A 16,256-nucleotide genomic window follows, 5' to 3' on the forward strand; every position below is an offset into this window, starting at 1 on the left:
CAAAAGATATAAGAGGATATCAGAAGATTTGATTCAGCACATCACAAGCCTCTTTAAACATTTCTGTACTCGACCATATCTGAGTACATCTGCATTCATTTATTCCCTTATCTGAGTATATATGCAGGCATTCATTCCCATATCTGTGAGGGAAAAAAGTAGGAAGAGACCAGTCACCTCACAGCCTTTAAACCAACTATACACGGAAATAACGTCGCACCCAGACTGCAACACCAAGCAGGCAGGCCCATTGGTATGGCCGTCAGGGCACATACTCAACCATAGTGACGGCACCACCCTGTTACATGCATTAAGCATGCCACACTGTGGCTCAAACAGTAGCCCCGACCACATCCGGGCTTGACGCTCAAGGAGGTCATGGGTTCAATACCAGCCTGATGCCATTTCTCCTGTCCACTCCCCACCTCTTCTCCCTCTCATTTCCTGTCACAATCTTCACTGCTCTGTCAATTAAAGGCACCCAGTGCAACTTTATGTAAACATTCAATGAAAAATAAACATTACATTTCTAGTCTTTTTTACATGTAGTAAGTTTCAATAACTCCATACCATTACATATCGATTGTTGTTGTTATCGATTTTCTATCAGTTCTCACCACACAACGACGTCTCATCTTTGCTGCTTGAATGTCGGTATGTAATGGTATGGAGTTATTGAAACGTACTACGTGTAAAAAAGACTAGAAATGTAATGTTTATTTTTAAGCCTCGAAAGTTGCACTGGGTGCCTTTAAAGGCATAAAAAGCCCCAAAACAAATCTTTAAAAAAAAAAAGCATGCCACGCGGTGTTCATAAACAACCTTCAGTCTCTCCCCCCTCCTCAGGCTTGCTTACCCATGAAGTTGAGGTACCCCTCGCCTCCCAGGCTTTGGGTGAGGAGGCGAATCATCTTGTGCAGCTGGATGCCTCGGTCAATCACGGGTGTCATGGGAATCAGGGAGCTCATGTTGGTGTACATCTCTTTGTCCATCAGCCAGAAGGCCAGAGACTTGTCCCCCACCAGGGCCTGGGTAGCAGACAAGAGGAGACGTCACAGCGTCACATGTCACGAGTCACACTTGGTTCATAGACTCACTTTAAAGTTGCAGTTCTTGATCCTGGCCAAATTTTTTTTAGATATCTAAGTTCAAAAGCCAATCGGATAACCCTCCCTTCTGTGTCTCCATAGCAATGTTGAAGCAAGAGCGCCCCCTGTTGTTGATTGGCTAGAATAGTGTTTATAGAGGTGTTTTTGAATGCACACACAATGGTTGGACAGCTAGAAGAACATGAGGAAAATGTTGCTGAATCTCATGAGAAGTCTAATGAATGATAATGAAGGACTGTGCCTTTAAGTAGTTGTCATGTCAACAAGGTCTAAGACATGTCTTCCATCTCCAGTATTTTACAGATAACCCAGTTGTCAGATACAAGCTACGTCACATTTTGTGGTTAAAAACCCTAATCCAAAATCCATAATGTCCTGGAACATCCTGTGTAAGAAAATGTTCTTCCCCCCTCATAAGACCATCGTTCGGTGTCTTATCAGATATGAGTGTAAGCTTCCCCATACTCTCACCGTAAATGAAATCTTTCGAGGTGGTTGCTCAGCCTGCCGTTTTCAGCCAACACGTTTCAGAACAAATTGTTTTTTCTGGAGCATTTATGGTTCTGGTGAAAAGAGACAGCGCTCACTCTCTCTTTTTTTACAGGCTCACCTGGTCATGGCTCTCCGCGTAGGCGATCGATCCCTCCTGCCGTCGGCGGTTGGTGAGTGTGTGCACGATGTTCTGCAGGTCCCACTCTTCATCCTTCTGCTCCTTCAGGATCTGTAGAAGAGGACAGAGGGAAGGGAAGGAAGGCCAAGGGACAGGGTCAGGGAGAGAGCATTAGTGAAAGGACCAGGCCACATCTGAACTCAATGGGTTTATGTAAGATGAGAGCGATGTATGTACTTCACTTAAAGAGTGTTTGTGAACTGAAGTGGGAACTTTTTTGTATCGTCTGAGGCTGCTGGTAAACAAAGCAATGAATGCTTTAATGTCTAGTCACCTTGATTTAGTGAAAGGACCAGGCCACATCTGAACTCATTTAGATTTTGCATTTAGTCATTTAGCGGACGCTTTTATCCAAAGCGACTTACAAGGATGTATACACATTCTTTACATATTACACAGATGACCTCCTGTACCACTGTCGCCCCCGGGGTTAATGTAAGATGAGAGCGATGTATGTACTTCACTTATCGAGTGTTTGTAAACTGAAGTGGGAGCCTTTTTGTACCATCTGAGGCTGCTGGTAAAAAAAAGCAATGAATGCTTTAATGTCGAGTCACCTTGATTTAGGCTTAAAAGAGCTGACACATGCTTTTATCTTCACACACACACACACTGAATATGGTAGCATTTTTCCCCCTGTATTTCCACAAAGGACAATAAAAACTCCCTTCAATTTGAAAATATGACCGCTAGAATACACAATTGTCCAATCAAACACAATTGCTTTTCATCTCTAGCTAGGTCTCTTTACTAGATCTGTCCTTCTAACGCAGTTTGAACTTCTCTTAATGGCATTGCGCCTGACACCACCGCTCTGACCTGCTTGCTGTGTGTGCAAACCAGACTGAAATCTCAGCCAATCTCCCAAATCCCTCAGCCAGTCGGCTCATTCCTCCCCCCCCCCCCCGCGGTGACTCCCCACCGCCACACACTGTGACCCCGGGAGCATGCCTCACCAAACAATGTCCCTGGAGTCTGCGGCGGCTTAAGTGGAACAGAGCGTTCAGAGATATATATATGTGTGTGTGTCCTCTCCTGCTAGCCACTCCCCTGCCAATGCCTCATGTCATCCTGTGAGTGATACCTCTCTGACAGAGGAGCAGTCGACTCCCCGTTACCGTCGGCAACAGGTGATGGACAGCTGAGGTAAACCTTATATTACACATCAGACCTAGTGGCATTGTGGTAATAGTCAAAAATCAATGATAGCAAAAGGGGAGCAGTCAACAATGACCTGCTCTTGTTCAGGTATATAAATCCAATGTGAGTGTTTGGAAGTGATGGTTCAGGAACACAGAGGCATTTCTACCTTTCAAAGTCTTTTTCTCTGTTTCTTGTAAAGTAGTGAATCGTAGTTATTCTGAAAACCTGCCACAGTCTCGTTGTTATCCGAGGACAGTGCTGACAATTTAAAAGTGAAAGAAGTGATTTATGAAAGGAGTCTATTATATCTTTTTTTATTTATTTTTTTACCAATTGTGGATTTCTGGATTGGTATAAAAGGAACTCTGAGGCCTCACAGGTCTGTTAGAGACACATATGCTTGTCTTGGAAGCCTTTTAAAATGCCAAATCACAGGTTCCAGTCTTTGAAACTGGTGTATTGGGGACAGGACCTGTTGTTATGATAAGCAAGTTGGAAAAGTATGCATTATGAAATAGTAAAGCAAGTGTTGAGTGTCTGAGGGCAAATTAGACATATTTGCCTTTTGCCCTCAGAGTTAATCATGGCTCATATATGATATCTTTTTTGTACACGTTACTTCTGTAAGTTGATATCATCCATTATAACCCGTATAAGACACATAAACCCAAGAGGAACAGAGACACTTAGATCTTAGAAGTCAAAAAGAAGACAGATGAGGAGAGTGGCGCTCGAACTTGTTTCACTTTCGGAGCTAAACACAAGGGCCTGTGAAGATAGATGCTTTTTGGGGAACACGAGGTGGTTTACAGGAGCCTGTCTCGCTGCGGTGATTTGTGCCCTTACTCTGAGAGGGGGACAGCAGAGAGCCGAAGCAGTCCCACCACTGTGTCACCCCCACGCTGAGATAGCGCCCGTTTGTGAAGTGAGCAGCCGGGGGAAGAGGCACGGAGCCGCAGTAACACTAGATGAAATGATCTAGGCTGGCGGTATAGATATATGGCGTTCCATAAAAACATCTTCCATTTACAACGCCATGCTGTTTAGACGGTCTGTCACCTCTGCTGTCGACAGCTCAACAATACCACACTGCCTAGGCCGCAGTATGTCACCGTCACTTTGTCGAACATGACAAATTAAGTCATGTGGTGTCACTTATGCCGTTTTAGTGGGAGTCGAACATTAAAAATGAAGTCGTGTTGTGTCACTTATGCTGTAATAGTGGGATTAGAACGTGACAAATTAAGTCCTCTTGACGTGCTCCCGACAGCACAACACAGACAGCTGTCAAAGTCAGAGATTTCAGCTCATCATAACGAGAAGAAAACAAACATGGAGGAGAAAATAATCACAGCAGTCTTTCTACTAACCTTGGCGCTTAATTACACATAATTGCTTCATTGATCCCACATCCCGGATTAGTTGGTCACACTTTATTTGGATGGTCCCCTATAGACTATCTACAGATGCTCAGATTATAAACAATCTATCTGTTGTAACTCTGTTGACTACTATTTGCGGGTGAGGTTAAGGGTTATGGGTTGGGTATGATTAAGGTGATTTAAAGGGGAACAATTCGTAAGACTGAACTTGAATTTCAACCCTAATAGTTATACGAGAACCCCAATAAAGAGTACAATTACATATTTATACTGTAGTGGAAGTAAAATTGTGCAAATTAAAATATTCCCTGACTCATACAGGAAGTCCCAAGAGATGAGTACGGCAGCCATTATGAAGACGATCTGTAAACACAGATATGTGGTTAAGCTCCATATCCCTTTGGACACCACTGCATACTGTATATCAGGCTCCCCAGTGATCCTACAAACAGCTTCTCATGAACAAACAGCTGACTATCCCAGTCTTATATATATTAGCCAAAGTGCGTAGACAATGCACTAGTGTTTCCCCCTTGGCATACAGTAGTGTCTAGCAACAAACCCCTCACAGAGCCCCTCTCCAAATGCATTGAGCATTATGTCAGGTCCCTGGTAGTTGAACTCCCTTCATATATCAGAGACACAAGTGACCTTATCACACAGCTCTCTCATCTCACTGTGACTGGGAATGATGAAATACCAGCAACCGCGCGTGTTGTTCGGCTCTGCACAAACATTCCCCACAACAGTGGCCTGACGCCACTAAAACAATTCCTTTTCCTTGATACATGCAGTGGTTTGTGCCCTTCCAACGTAATTCGTTTTGGATATGTCTGACATGGTTTTGAAAGAAGCCTATTTCCTATATTTGGTCATGACTTTTACAAACGGAACATCAGATTTGCGACGGGTGTTGCCTCCGCGCATTATTTTGCCAGTCTGTCTCCCGGCATGACTGAGGGAAGATACATATATTCTAATAACGCCTTTTCTGAAAATATCCTGATCTACAAGCCGTACATTGAAGATTGTCTGTTACTTTGTCTGGGCTGGGAGTTCAGCACTTCTATCCATCTTGTATATCAGCAGTTTATACGAAACTATAAAGTTCAGTACAGAATGTGACCCCACCCCACTCCTTCAAAAGAAGGGCTCCAATACAGTCAGCTCCTGAGGGTGAGGAGGATGTGCAGTGAAGATGAGGATTTACGGATCCAGTCAGACAATCCGCACGGGCAGTTCTTGGCCACACAATAAGAGGCACTGAAGGGACACTGGGACACCGAAATAGTAGAAGAACCATTCTGTGCCCGACGTTGTACCACCTACATGCCTCTGAGCCGCCACATAAAGCAGATCATCAGGAAACCCTGCGCCGTCCTTAACACAGATCCGCAGGTCAGCTCCACTTTGTTCAGAGGTCCCCCACTGTTTACCTACTCCAGAACCAGGAACATCAGTGCTGATGCTTTTGATTTCTCTACGACACCACAAGAAGGACTGGACAGCACAAAGGGATTTATTCCCTTCCGTAGCTACACACCCTACACCAGCACAGGCATGAGGAGAACTAGCACCATTTAGATGCACCGTTTCAGAGAAAGAATATAATATAAACAAATTCATCACTTGCAGCTCCTCTTCTGTTTTACACTTACTCATTATGTCCATGCGGGCGACAATACCCTAACAAAACAAAAAGACAATTAAGAATCAATGAACACAAAAGCACCATCCATAGGAAGGCTATAAAGTCATCCATTGCCCAGACACGATGAGAGAACTAGTGGTGGTTGGTAATGCCCATTGCCCAGACACGATGAGAGAACTAGTGGTGGTTGGTATTGCCCATTGCCCAGACACGATGAGAGAACTAGTGGTGGTTGGTATTGCCCATTGCCCAGACACGATGAGAGAACTAGTGGTGGTTGGTATTGCCCATTGCCCAGACACGATGAGAGAACTAGTGGTGGTTGGTATTGCCCATTGCCCAGACACGATGAGAGAACTAGTGGTGGTTGGTATTGCCCATTGCCCAGCCGCAAGGGCAGAGGCTTCTTCAAAGGGAGGCTTGGTAACTCTACATGTAGACATTATTCCATAGCGGACTGACTGAGGAAATGGATTTAACTTGTTTTCTTTCTTTTCCTTTTCTTTCACATTTGCTACTTTGTTCCACACGCACTTCTTATTTTTTGACATTTTAATTAGCTTTTAATTTCACTGTATACCTACATAATTGTTATAATGAAATAACAGGACTTTGCCAAGTATCAGGTGCCGGTGATTTAATTCGATTTAATTTAATTTAATTTAATTTAATTTAATTACCATATTTGTGTAAATGCTCTCTGATTGGTCACTTTTAATTTGTCACAATTCAATGTCTCTCTGTGTTGCTGCTTTTTATCTGTGTGATTTCAAAGGTTTTGTTTGCACTGAAGATAGGGTCACCCAAAACTTCTGCACATCCATATAAATATTAGGCACTCTATGCATACTATACTAAATATCACATATTTAGTCACAATTCCCCAGGGGACTTCTTGGCTTTTTTTTTCATTTTTACACCCACTTTGAGTGCGAATTGCCAAAAAAACTTTGAAAGAACTGAACAATAAGACAGCTGGCGAGGAAATGGATAAACCTTAACACACACACAAAAAGAAGTTTTATCTTCATGAACAAATCAGAGTGGGGGCTTGGGGCCCCTAACATCGAATGGATTTATACAGCCACCAGGAGAAGCCACCTATTGTGTATGCTAAATAACGACGACCCCAAAGTCCGAACAATGGCCCGGAGCTCATTGCTTTTGGACCTTAGCAAACGTAAGATTCCCCTTCCCCTTCATGGAGAACCAAGCTTTCTTGGCTTCAGAATGAAACCCAGCAAGAAGCTGGACACCAGGGCCACAGGATTTTGAGTGCGCTCAGATTGGCCTGATCTGAATGACCTGTGTAGCAGCAATAACATACAGCTAAATAGGAGTCGCACAAGCGGAGAACAGGTAAGCGTCAGTGAGGAACTTAAATGTGCATGCTGAAGCGACTCTGCACCATGACGAATCCAGCAAAAAGCTGAACAGCCGGACATGAAGGTTTGAAATCCTACAACATTTTCACTCACAACAGCGCAATTACTGGGTAAACCTGCACCTCAAGGGTAAGCTTGCATGCCTACAGTGCGCGGACCGGCCGGCAGTATCACATTTGGCGCTACATAATCCAGCTGCCAACGCAGGCATTAAAAAATGTGTCATCAACTTTCTACATGGTTTCCAAAATGTCATGAACCATTATGCTTGTTGCATAATGATAAACAATTGGAATCAACAGCACACCTAATGAACGGATGCCCCGCATTTAAAAGACTATACATTGCCCGTCACAATCCATTGTTGACATTACAGCAAATGAATTACTCAAAGCGTATGGACAAAGCGCAAAACACACAAACCAAAAAATACAACTGAACTGGTACACACATTTGAACGATAACTCCTTAGAAAGTGTTCTTAGAGACTCTCCAAATACTCCTGACATTGTTGTTGTTGATGATCTTTTAAAAACCATTGTGATTCTGGAAGTGGGTTGTGGCTTTGACATGTATATGGACCTGTGTTTCATTTCCATTATGTCATGCTCTGACAGTAGGTGGTTATCGTACAAAACTAGTTGTACTCCTTTATGGTAACCTTGGACATTTACTGTACATAGACTCTGTGTTAGAGGTTTGCAAATTGCTGGACTTAATAAAAACAACACTAAGCAAATAGGGTATGGGGTTTGTGTTGTTGTGTGGGACATAGTAGGCTCTTTATTAATATTTGGATGCAGTAGGCTCTTTATTAATATTTGGATGCTGTGGTGTTGTATCAGTATTGGTCATTCCAAATAAATGAATCAAATGTGTGTGTGTGTGTGTGTGTGTGTGTGTGTGTGTGTGTGTGTGTGTGTGTGTGTGTGTGTGTGTGTGTGTGTGTGTGTGTGTTTGTGTGTACACGTCTTACATTCCATTTTGTTGGAGCCTACACACCACCAACTTGATTAAGCCACATACAAGGAGCGTATTCATCTCCGGATATCGGTAAAAGTTTCATATCCTGCCACACAAACACCTCCTGCCCCAGGGGTGAAGCTCTGGGGGTTAAAGCTCAGACTCGCTACTCACCTGGATCCACTTATCTGGCACAGCCATGGCCAGCCGATAATCAAAGCCAAGCCCTCCCTTTGTGATGGGTCTGCAGAGGCCGGGCATGCCAGATACATCCTAGCACAAAGAAGCCAAGGGGGGAAAGGAGAGGAGGAAAGGGGGGGGGGGGGGGGTAAGAGAGGAAGATAACATCAAACCAAACCAAACATAATAACAGTGGTGTGGTGGTTGCACATTTCAAAAATATTAACCATCAGGCGAAAGATAAAGCGATGTTCAGCCATTTTATTGTAGCAAGCTGTGGGTAAGGTACTACTGAGTTACACTCACAAATACTCCTTTAAACCTGGACTAAAAACTTTTTTATTCAGGAAGGCATTTCTGGCCTTGTGTTAAATCTTTTCTGTTATGCTTATGTTAACAATTTTCTTCTTTTTTATTGTATTATTATAGTTAGTTTCTAATATGTAGGTACTCTGAGATTCTTTGAATGAAAAGTGCGTTCAAAATAAAATTAATTATTATTAAATATTACAAAAACAATCATCTCCATCTGACGGGGAATATGGGCCAATATTTACTGATTTAAACATTTATTGAACCGAAATCCCATCGAATTAGATTTAGACATTAAAAGCAAAAAAGAAGACATGTGTAGGTGGCGAGTAAATTAGTTGAATTCTGGGATAGGATATCAGGCATTTGACTGAGCAGTCACACTTTATTTGGATCTACAGATGCTCGGATTGTAAACAAGCTATCTGTTGAAACTCTGTGTTGTTAACTACAGACTTATGGTGTAGAGTAAGGTTTAGGGGTAGGGTTTGGTTAAGGTGATGCTTCAGCAAACAATTAGAAAGACTGAGCTTGGATTTCAACAAACCATCTGTGAAGTGTCTGCAGGCGGACTATCCAAATAGAGTGTTATCGACTTTTTCTTGGGTGTGAATAACAGTCCTTTGATTGTCAGTACAATAACTGCTTTAGGGACGGAGTGTACTAGCATGTGGTTGACTGTAGCTGACTGCAGATCAGCCCTCCTACTCCTAATACCGGTCTTACCAGTCTGGTCTTAAACTTCATATCTCTCAATGTTTAATTTGTGCAGATTAGTGCGTAGGATCGTACCCTACTTAATTTGAAGAAGCCATAACCAAAATGTAGCTTTAAGAATAAATACGTTAGCTTAAGCCTCAGCTAATGTTGTTCATCCCACTTCTTTCAATGTGCAGTTTTTTTTTATAGAAGAAGCAGGTTGGGTGGTCATATCCCTTTCTCCCTTTCTCCCTCTCTCTCTCTCTCTCCTCTCTCCTCTCTCTCTCTCTCTCCTCCTCTCTCCTCCTCCTCTCTCTCTCCCTCTCTCATCTCCCTCTCTCTCTCTCTCTCTCTCCTCTCTCTCTCTCTCTCTCTCTCTTCTCCTCTCCTCTCTCTCTCTCTCTCTCTCTCTCTCTCTCTCTCTCTCTCTCTCTCTCTCACTCTCTCTCTCTCTCTCTCTCTCTCTCTCTCTCTCTCTCTTTCTCTCTGATTAAAGACATACCGGTGTGATGAAGAGGCCAGTCTGGAAGGCCTGGTCCCAGACAGGAGGATAATTCATCACATTCTACCCCCCCCACACACACACACCTACAAAGAGTTCTCTGGACAGTACTTTTAATCCCTTACTCCAATTTTGAGTTAAAGTACCAAATCGGAATTTCCATGACAACTGAATGTGCTCTCTCTCTCTCTCTCCTCTCTCTCTCTCTCCTCTCTCTCTCTCTCTCTCTCTCTCTCTCTCTCTCTCTCTCTCTCTCTCTCTCTCTCTCTCTCTCTAGCGTACCTCTGCAATGGTGATGCATTCTGGGTAGAAAGTATGGAGGAAGTGATTAGACACCATCAAGTAGACCAGGGCGTCCTCATCCATATGCATGCCGAAATATTCACTGTAGCCTTTTCCGAAATTCATGCCTGTATCAAGGACATGGTGGAGTCAGAACATAAACAAACATCTCCTCTCTACAATGCAAACGTAATGGACTGAGTATTTGGTTTGACTTTATTATTTACTGTTACACATTTCGTACAAGAGTTGCAATTCAAAGTGCTTTACATAAAATCAATGAAAGCAAGCAGCAGGAGCAATACATGAGATAAATGATGAACATCGGCTTCTTGGATTACTAAAATCATGATAAAATGAATAAGTCATAAAACCCTTAAAACAGTTTAAAAGAGAAAAGGTTAAACAGCTATCTGTTCAGAAAAGTGGAAACAAACTCACCGATTCCATGATGGTGGTACAACATGGATGTGACTCCATCGAAGCGGAAGCCGTCAAAGCGATACTCCTCCATCCACCAGCGTAAGTTTGACAACAGAAAACGGAAAACCTCCCAGCTGGTAAAGACGATACAAAAAAACAGAATACTACCCTTAAAAACATCATTACACTGCCAATACAACACAATACTGCCCTTACAAACATCATAACACTGCCAATACAAACATCAGAATACTCTCCTTACAAACAAACAAAAAATGCTGCCATACAAACAAGTCAACACTGTCCTTACTTACTTACCTAGTTAATTAGTCTTTCTAATTGTTCACTAAACATCATCTTAACCTAACCGAACACCTAACCTTAACCTACACCATAAATTGTAGTTAACAGAGTTTCAACAGAAAGCTTGTTTATAATCCAAGCATCTGTAGATCCAAATAAAGTGTGATCACTCTGTCAAATGCCTGATGTCTTATCCCAGAACTCAACTCAGTTACCTGCAGCCTACAGAAGTATTCTTTATTGCTTTCGTGTCTAAATCAATTTGATGGAATTTAAATGAAGTGTGACCAATAATACTGCAAGCAATGAACCTGTCCTTTATCGTCCTAATCTGGGATCCTGTGGATGAAAAATATTCATTCCAATCAAAAGCAGAGGTATGGGCCATAAGAATTGATCAGAAATATTGATCAGATCAATTCACCATCCTCATTTTTAGAGTATGCCTGTCATTATGTCTCCCTGTAGACTGCAACATGAAGCAAGAGGTGTTGGGACAGATTTCATGAGTATTAACGTTACATCTTCTGCTAATTATCAGGTTTTCTATTACGACAGCATTGTGGCAATGGTCCCTTATGTACCCACAGGCCAACATCAAGAGCAATGTATCTGGGGTGACGACCTAGCACTGCGGTAGGCAGTAGATGGAAGTCATGTAAAACCAGTAGCCAAGATGTGTTTTCTTCAGTAACAGTGTGATTCAGACAGATAGTACTCTCACCTTTCCCTGACAACTCTTTACACCAAAAGTAAGCCTCACACAGCATGATGAATGCGCACTGAATAAATGCATAGTCACATTTTACTAACATATGCAATCCTGATAGGAACAACAATAGATCTGCAGAAGGTTCACACAAACAGGCACACACACAGGCCCACTCTCTCACTCTCTCACTCTCTCACGCTCTCACTCGCTCTCTCACTCTCTCACGCTCTCACGCTCTCACTCTCTCACTCTCTCACTCTCTCACTCTCTCACTCTCTCACTCACAGTACATTTTCCAGGCAACTAGGGAGCCTGTCAGTCACCCCTGGCATTGGAGGTGAATGTATTAACTCACTCCTACTGTCTGTTTTTTTTTTTAAGGTGGCACTCCTCATCTTTACCGCATCTTGTGACAGCAGTGGCTCCTTCTCACACGTCACAGTGCAGAAACAGAACCCATACAGAACCCATACAGAACCAATAGCACCCATCAGCATTCCAACTTTCAGCTCTCCTCACCAATCTGACACTCTGGTAAACTAAACTAGCTTAGCTTAGCTTAAGTGAAGACTATTTTAACTTGGGTCCCGACCAAACAAACTTCCACAGCACAGGCTGTCTGCAGGCGCAGTGTGTGCGCAGGCATTTGGGGAGGTGGCAGATGCACCAAAGCTGGCTTCTCCTGGTGTTATTTTCCCCTCTCCCAGAGAGATTTATCTTCTCTCAAGTCTCCCCACATTATTTGTCAGCTTCTCAAAATACCCATAAGGCATTGCAGCTCATGTTATTTGGCCTCAGGCGTGACTCCCAGCGTTCATCTGTCCCCCCATATCAACCCCCCCCCCACCCCCCCCCGAACCCCCCTGAACCCCCCCACCCAGCTCTTGCTCTGATTCCCTCTTCAGCACTGATCCTTCAGTGCTGCTGGCCCAAGGGTGTGAGTTAAGAATGCAGGTGTCACAGACTTCACTTCTGTCTGCGTAGAATTGTATTAATAGTCTGCACCAGTATCTATATGAATACATGCATGTACAGGATGTACCTGTCTATATACCTGCATTGGATACAGTGTACCAGGTCCATACCAGTAATACACAAAACACATGCATTTTCAGAGTGTATTGGTACTCTATGTGGGGAAAATGTGGTCATAGATATTTCCAGGAGAAAAATAAACGTCTCCAATGAATCAAAGCATCATCGTCTTGCACTCCCATCTGCCCTGCTTTTTTTCTTTCTGTTCATTGAAACTGAATACAAAATTCATATTAGACCTTGGGCTTGCTGTTTTGTTCAATATCACATAATTCCATGGATTCAAATGCTGACTAGTATCCATAGCAATGGGGTCGTCAAGGTCCCCTGGAAAGGAGTAAGCTGTGAAGATGGTAGAACATCTTATGCCCGTTCTATTAATTCTATGTCCCTAGAGGACTCCCTATGTTATCTTAAGAGATAAAAGAGATGGAAACGGTATGACCTTCATGGTGCCAAGCTAGCGCAAAGCTATTTTATTCTGGAAAAAAAATGTCTCACGTAACGCAGTCTTCAGCAGGACTGGATCCACGGCCCATTGTGGCCTTTGATCTGTTGATCTTGATTGATCTATGGACCTATTGGCCTTGATTGATCTATTGATCCATCGTGTTTGTGTTATTTAGAGGGGTGTTTCATACTTCTACTGAAAGCAATCTGGCCCTCATCCGTGCCTATGGATGGGTGCCGATCCACTGGAGGGAGAGTCATCTAGCCGCTGTGTGGCTAACGATCAATCAGCGATCAATCAGCTCAGTGCCTGCTCAGTATAAGTATGAAACACCTGTCTAAAAAAATAAAAACAAAAACACAAACATTCACCTCTTGCATCAATAATTGATTAAAGATTCGATCTCGGCCCAGTGTGCTGTCATTTGAGATTCCCCTCGTCTCCCCCTGTTTGGACTCGGGAAGGAGGCCCTGGGGTGTCTGGCTGTGTGTGTGTCCCTCTCCCCCTCTCCGGACCCTAGATGGAGGCCCTGGAGTGCCTGGCTGTGTGTGTGTCCTGCGGAGAGGGCCGGAGGCCTGACAGCGAGCCCACAGTGTGATAACCGACCCCCCTGCAGAGAAGATCATCTGGCCTCTTGCTTGTGCTTATCTCCCAGCCAGGGCTGTGGGTCTGTGTGTGTGTGTGTGTGTGTGTGTGTGTGTGTGTGTGTGTGTGTGTGTGTGTGTGTGTGTGTGTGTGTGCGTGTGTGTGAGTCTGTGTGTGTGTGTGTGTGTGTGCTCATGGTCTTCAGTGAGGTTGGCATCAGAGACAATCAATAAGGCTCGCGGTATGGCTACTGAGGAGCTTATACAGTCAGTCAGAGCCTTTCTGACCACACACTGTGACATTCACACCCACAAGCACACACACACACACACACACACACACACACACACACACACACACAAAAGCACATAAAACATGTACATAAAAATTCAAAAATAGACAGATAGAGTCCAGTTGAAGGTCCAAACACATTCATTCAAACAAGAAGCTTTGGTCCACTGGGACTTAATTAAACCCAGTTTGATTAGATTTGTAGAACTGCCTCACGGGCCGAGCTTTTTCGCATGTCGAAAGTGCTAAATGTTTGTTTTGACAGCATGGCTTCGGCTTGTCAGAGCACACTCCAACGATTGATCTGCTTGTGCTTCAAAAAAATAACATTTACCCTGCGTCATTATTGCTAGAATGTGTTCTTTAGTTGTACACAACGCTTCTATAAATTCATTATAATGTATAATTAGTAGGTGCAACCTGGAAAACATTTTTCTGTATACAATACAATAAAAATGGTGGCATTTTCCCCAACCATACCCGGGAACAACAGAACTACACCGGAACCATACCCGAGAACAACAGAACCACACCGGAACCATACCCGAGAACAACTGAACCACTCCGGAACCATAACCAAGAACAACAGAACCTAACCGGAACCATTCCAGAGAACAACAGAACCACACAGGAACCATACCCGAGAACAACAGAACCACACCGGAACCATACCCGAGAACAACAGAACCACTCCGGAACCATAACCAAGAACAACAGAACCTAACCGGAACCATTCCAGAGAACAACAGAACCACACCTGTCTCAGAGCTACTGTTCATCATGTAGAATGCTAATATTTTGCAATCAATTATCTCCATAAAAGGGTGCATACTACATTGATCATATTCATTTGGGGAACAGAACGTAATGTTTTGTGAAATATTGAAAGTCCTCCATGCAAGACCCACGCACTACTATCACTGACAAACCAACATGTTGGTATACAAACATCCTCCAACAGATTGTTTTTCCCACCGCAGAGAAAGCTTGGAAAGTTCTCTAAATGAGTGACAGACAATACGATATGATGAGAGTCCCAGTGTAACCATGGTTACGGTCAGAACGCCCCCAACAGCTTTGCTAAACATACACATCTGCTACTGGCCACCTTGGTAGCATACCAGAGAATGGAGAACAGCATGTAGAGGAACAGAAAGAGGGTGATTGGTTGATGGCTGAGGTTGAGGGAGATGGTGTGTGCCATTGATGCTGGATTTCTACAAAGGACATTTGGAAACACCAACACGGCCTCACACACTTACTAAATCATGGTACTCCTTTACCAACAGTTTGGTCTTCGACTTAAAAAAGGACGCTAGTTTCAAGGCATGATTTCATCATCATCACAAAACATTCTTCAAATATTCCACTTAATTCAACCCACTTGTGTACAGTTTGGTCTGTGGCTATAAAAGGACACTCTAGTTTCAAGAAAGATATTGTTTCAGCATCATCACAACACCTTCTTCAAATATTCCACTTAATTCAACCCGCTTGTCTACGCATGGCCATTAAATAGCTATTGCGGTTGTCTCTCCCCACCAATGTATCACTTATTTGCACGTAAACTTATGGGCAATGGCTTTTACCATTACATCAGACCGGATCATATCAAAAGATTGTGCAGAAGACAAAACAAAAAACTTTCTCTGCAAAGATTTGAAATCACAAAAATCTAGTAATGTATTGACTTTTTTCTTGTGGCAGGGTCAGTATCGGTTTCATACACCATGTCAGTTTTGAAACTTTTGGTTTGCTCTTGTAAAGTGTGTGGCTGGGGTCAGACGGCCTGTTCAGTGGCTACACTATACTATGAAGCTTCGTCAGCCGAATGAATACAAAAAAAAAGAGTCTGTGAGACGGGGATGAAATCGTGCCACTGTTTGTCTTGCCTGTGTGTTTGCATCCAAAGAGTACGAGGAGCAGATAACCTCCTCATTATAGAACGGCAATTAAAATCAAGCTGCTGCCGGAGTTGAGCTTTGCCATTACCCCGCGGCATTCTGGAGGAAGTGCACAATCAATTTTGAAAGGTAGCGACAGAATTCGTGCTGCAACGATTTACGTCTGAGATCAAGTATAACGAGACCGTTTTCCACCAGTGGCCATAGACATACACATGCACACGCACACACACGCTAACAGCTATAATGTTTTATCTCATGTTGGTCGAGGAAT

The 16,256-nt window shown here is 43.3% G+C and overlaps 1 protein-coding gene across 1 annotated transcript in view; it reads right to left on the reverse strand.

Moving 5' to 3' along the window:
• The window catches only part of gbe1a (glucan (1,4-alpha-), branching enzyme 1a), a 54,801-nt gene that overhangs the window by 10,861 nt on the left and 27,684 nt on the right, over nt 1-16,256 (reverse strand). Inside the window, exons 8-12 of the mRNA XM_080832955.1 lie at nt 10,720-10,835; nt 10,279-10,406; nt 8,478-8,576; nt 1,720-1,830; nt 857-1,028 (exon numbers count right to left, since the gene is read on the reverse strand). Coding sequence (XP_080689081.1) covers nt 857-1,028; nt 1,720-1,830; nt 8,478-8,576; nt 10,279-10,406; nt 10,720-10,835 — 626 coding nt within the window. The remainder of the gene's footprint in view (nt 1-856; nt 1,029-1,719; nt 1,831-8,477; nt 8,577-10,278; nt 10,407-10,719; nt 10,836-16,256) is intronic.

The sequence above is a fragment of the Sprattus sprattus genome, assembly GCF_963457725.1.
Source record: "Sprattus sprattus genome assembly, chromosome: 1".
Lineage (NCBI taxonomy): Eukaryota > Metazoa > Chordata > Actinopteri > Clupeiformes > Clupeidae > Sprattus > Sprattus sprattus.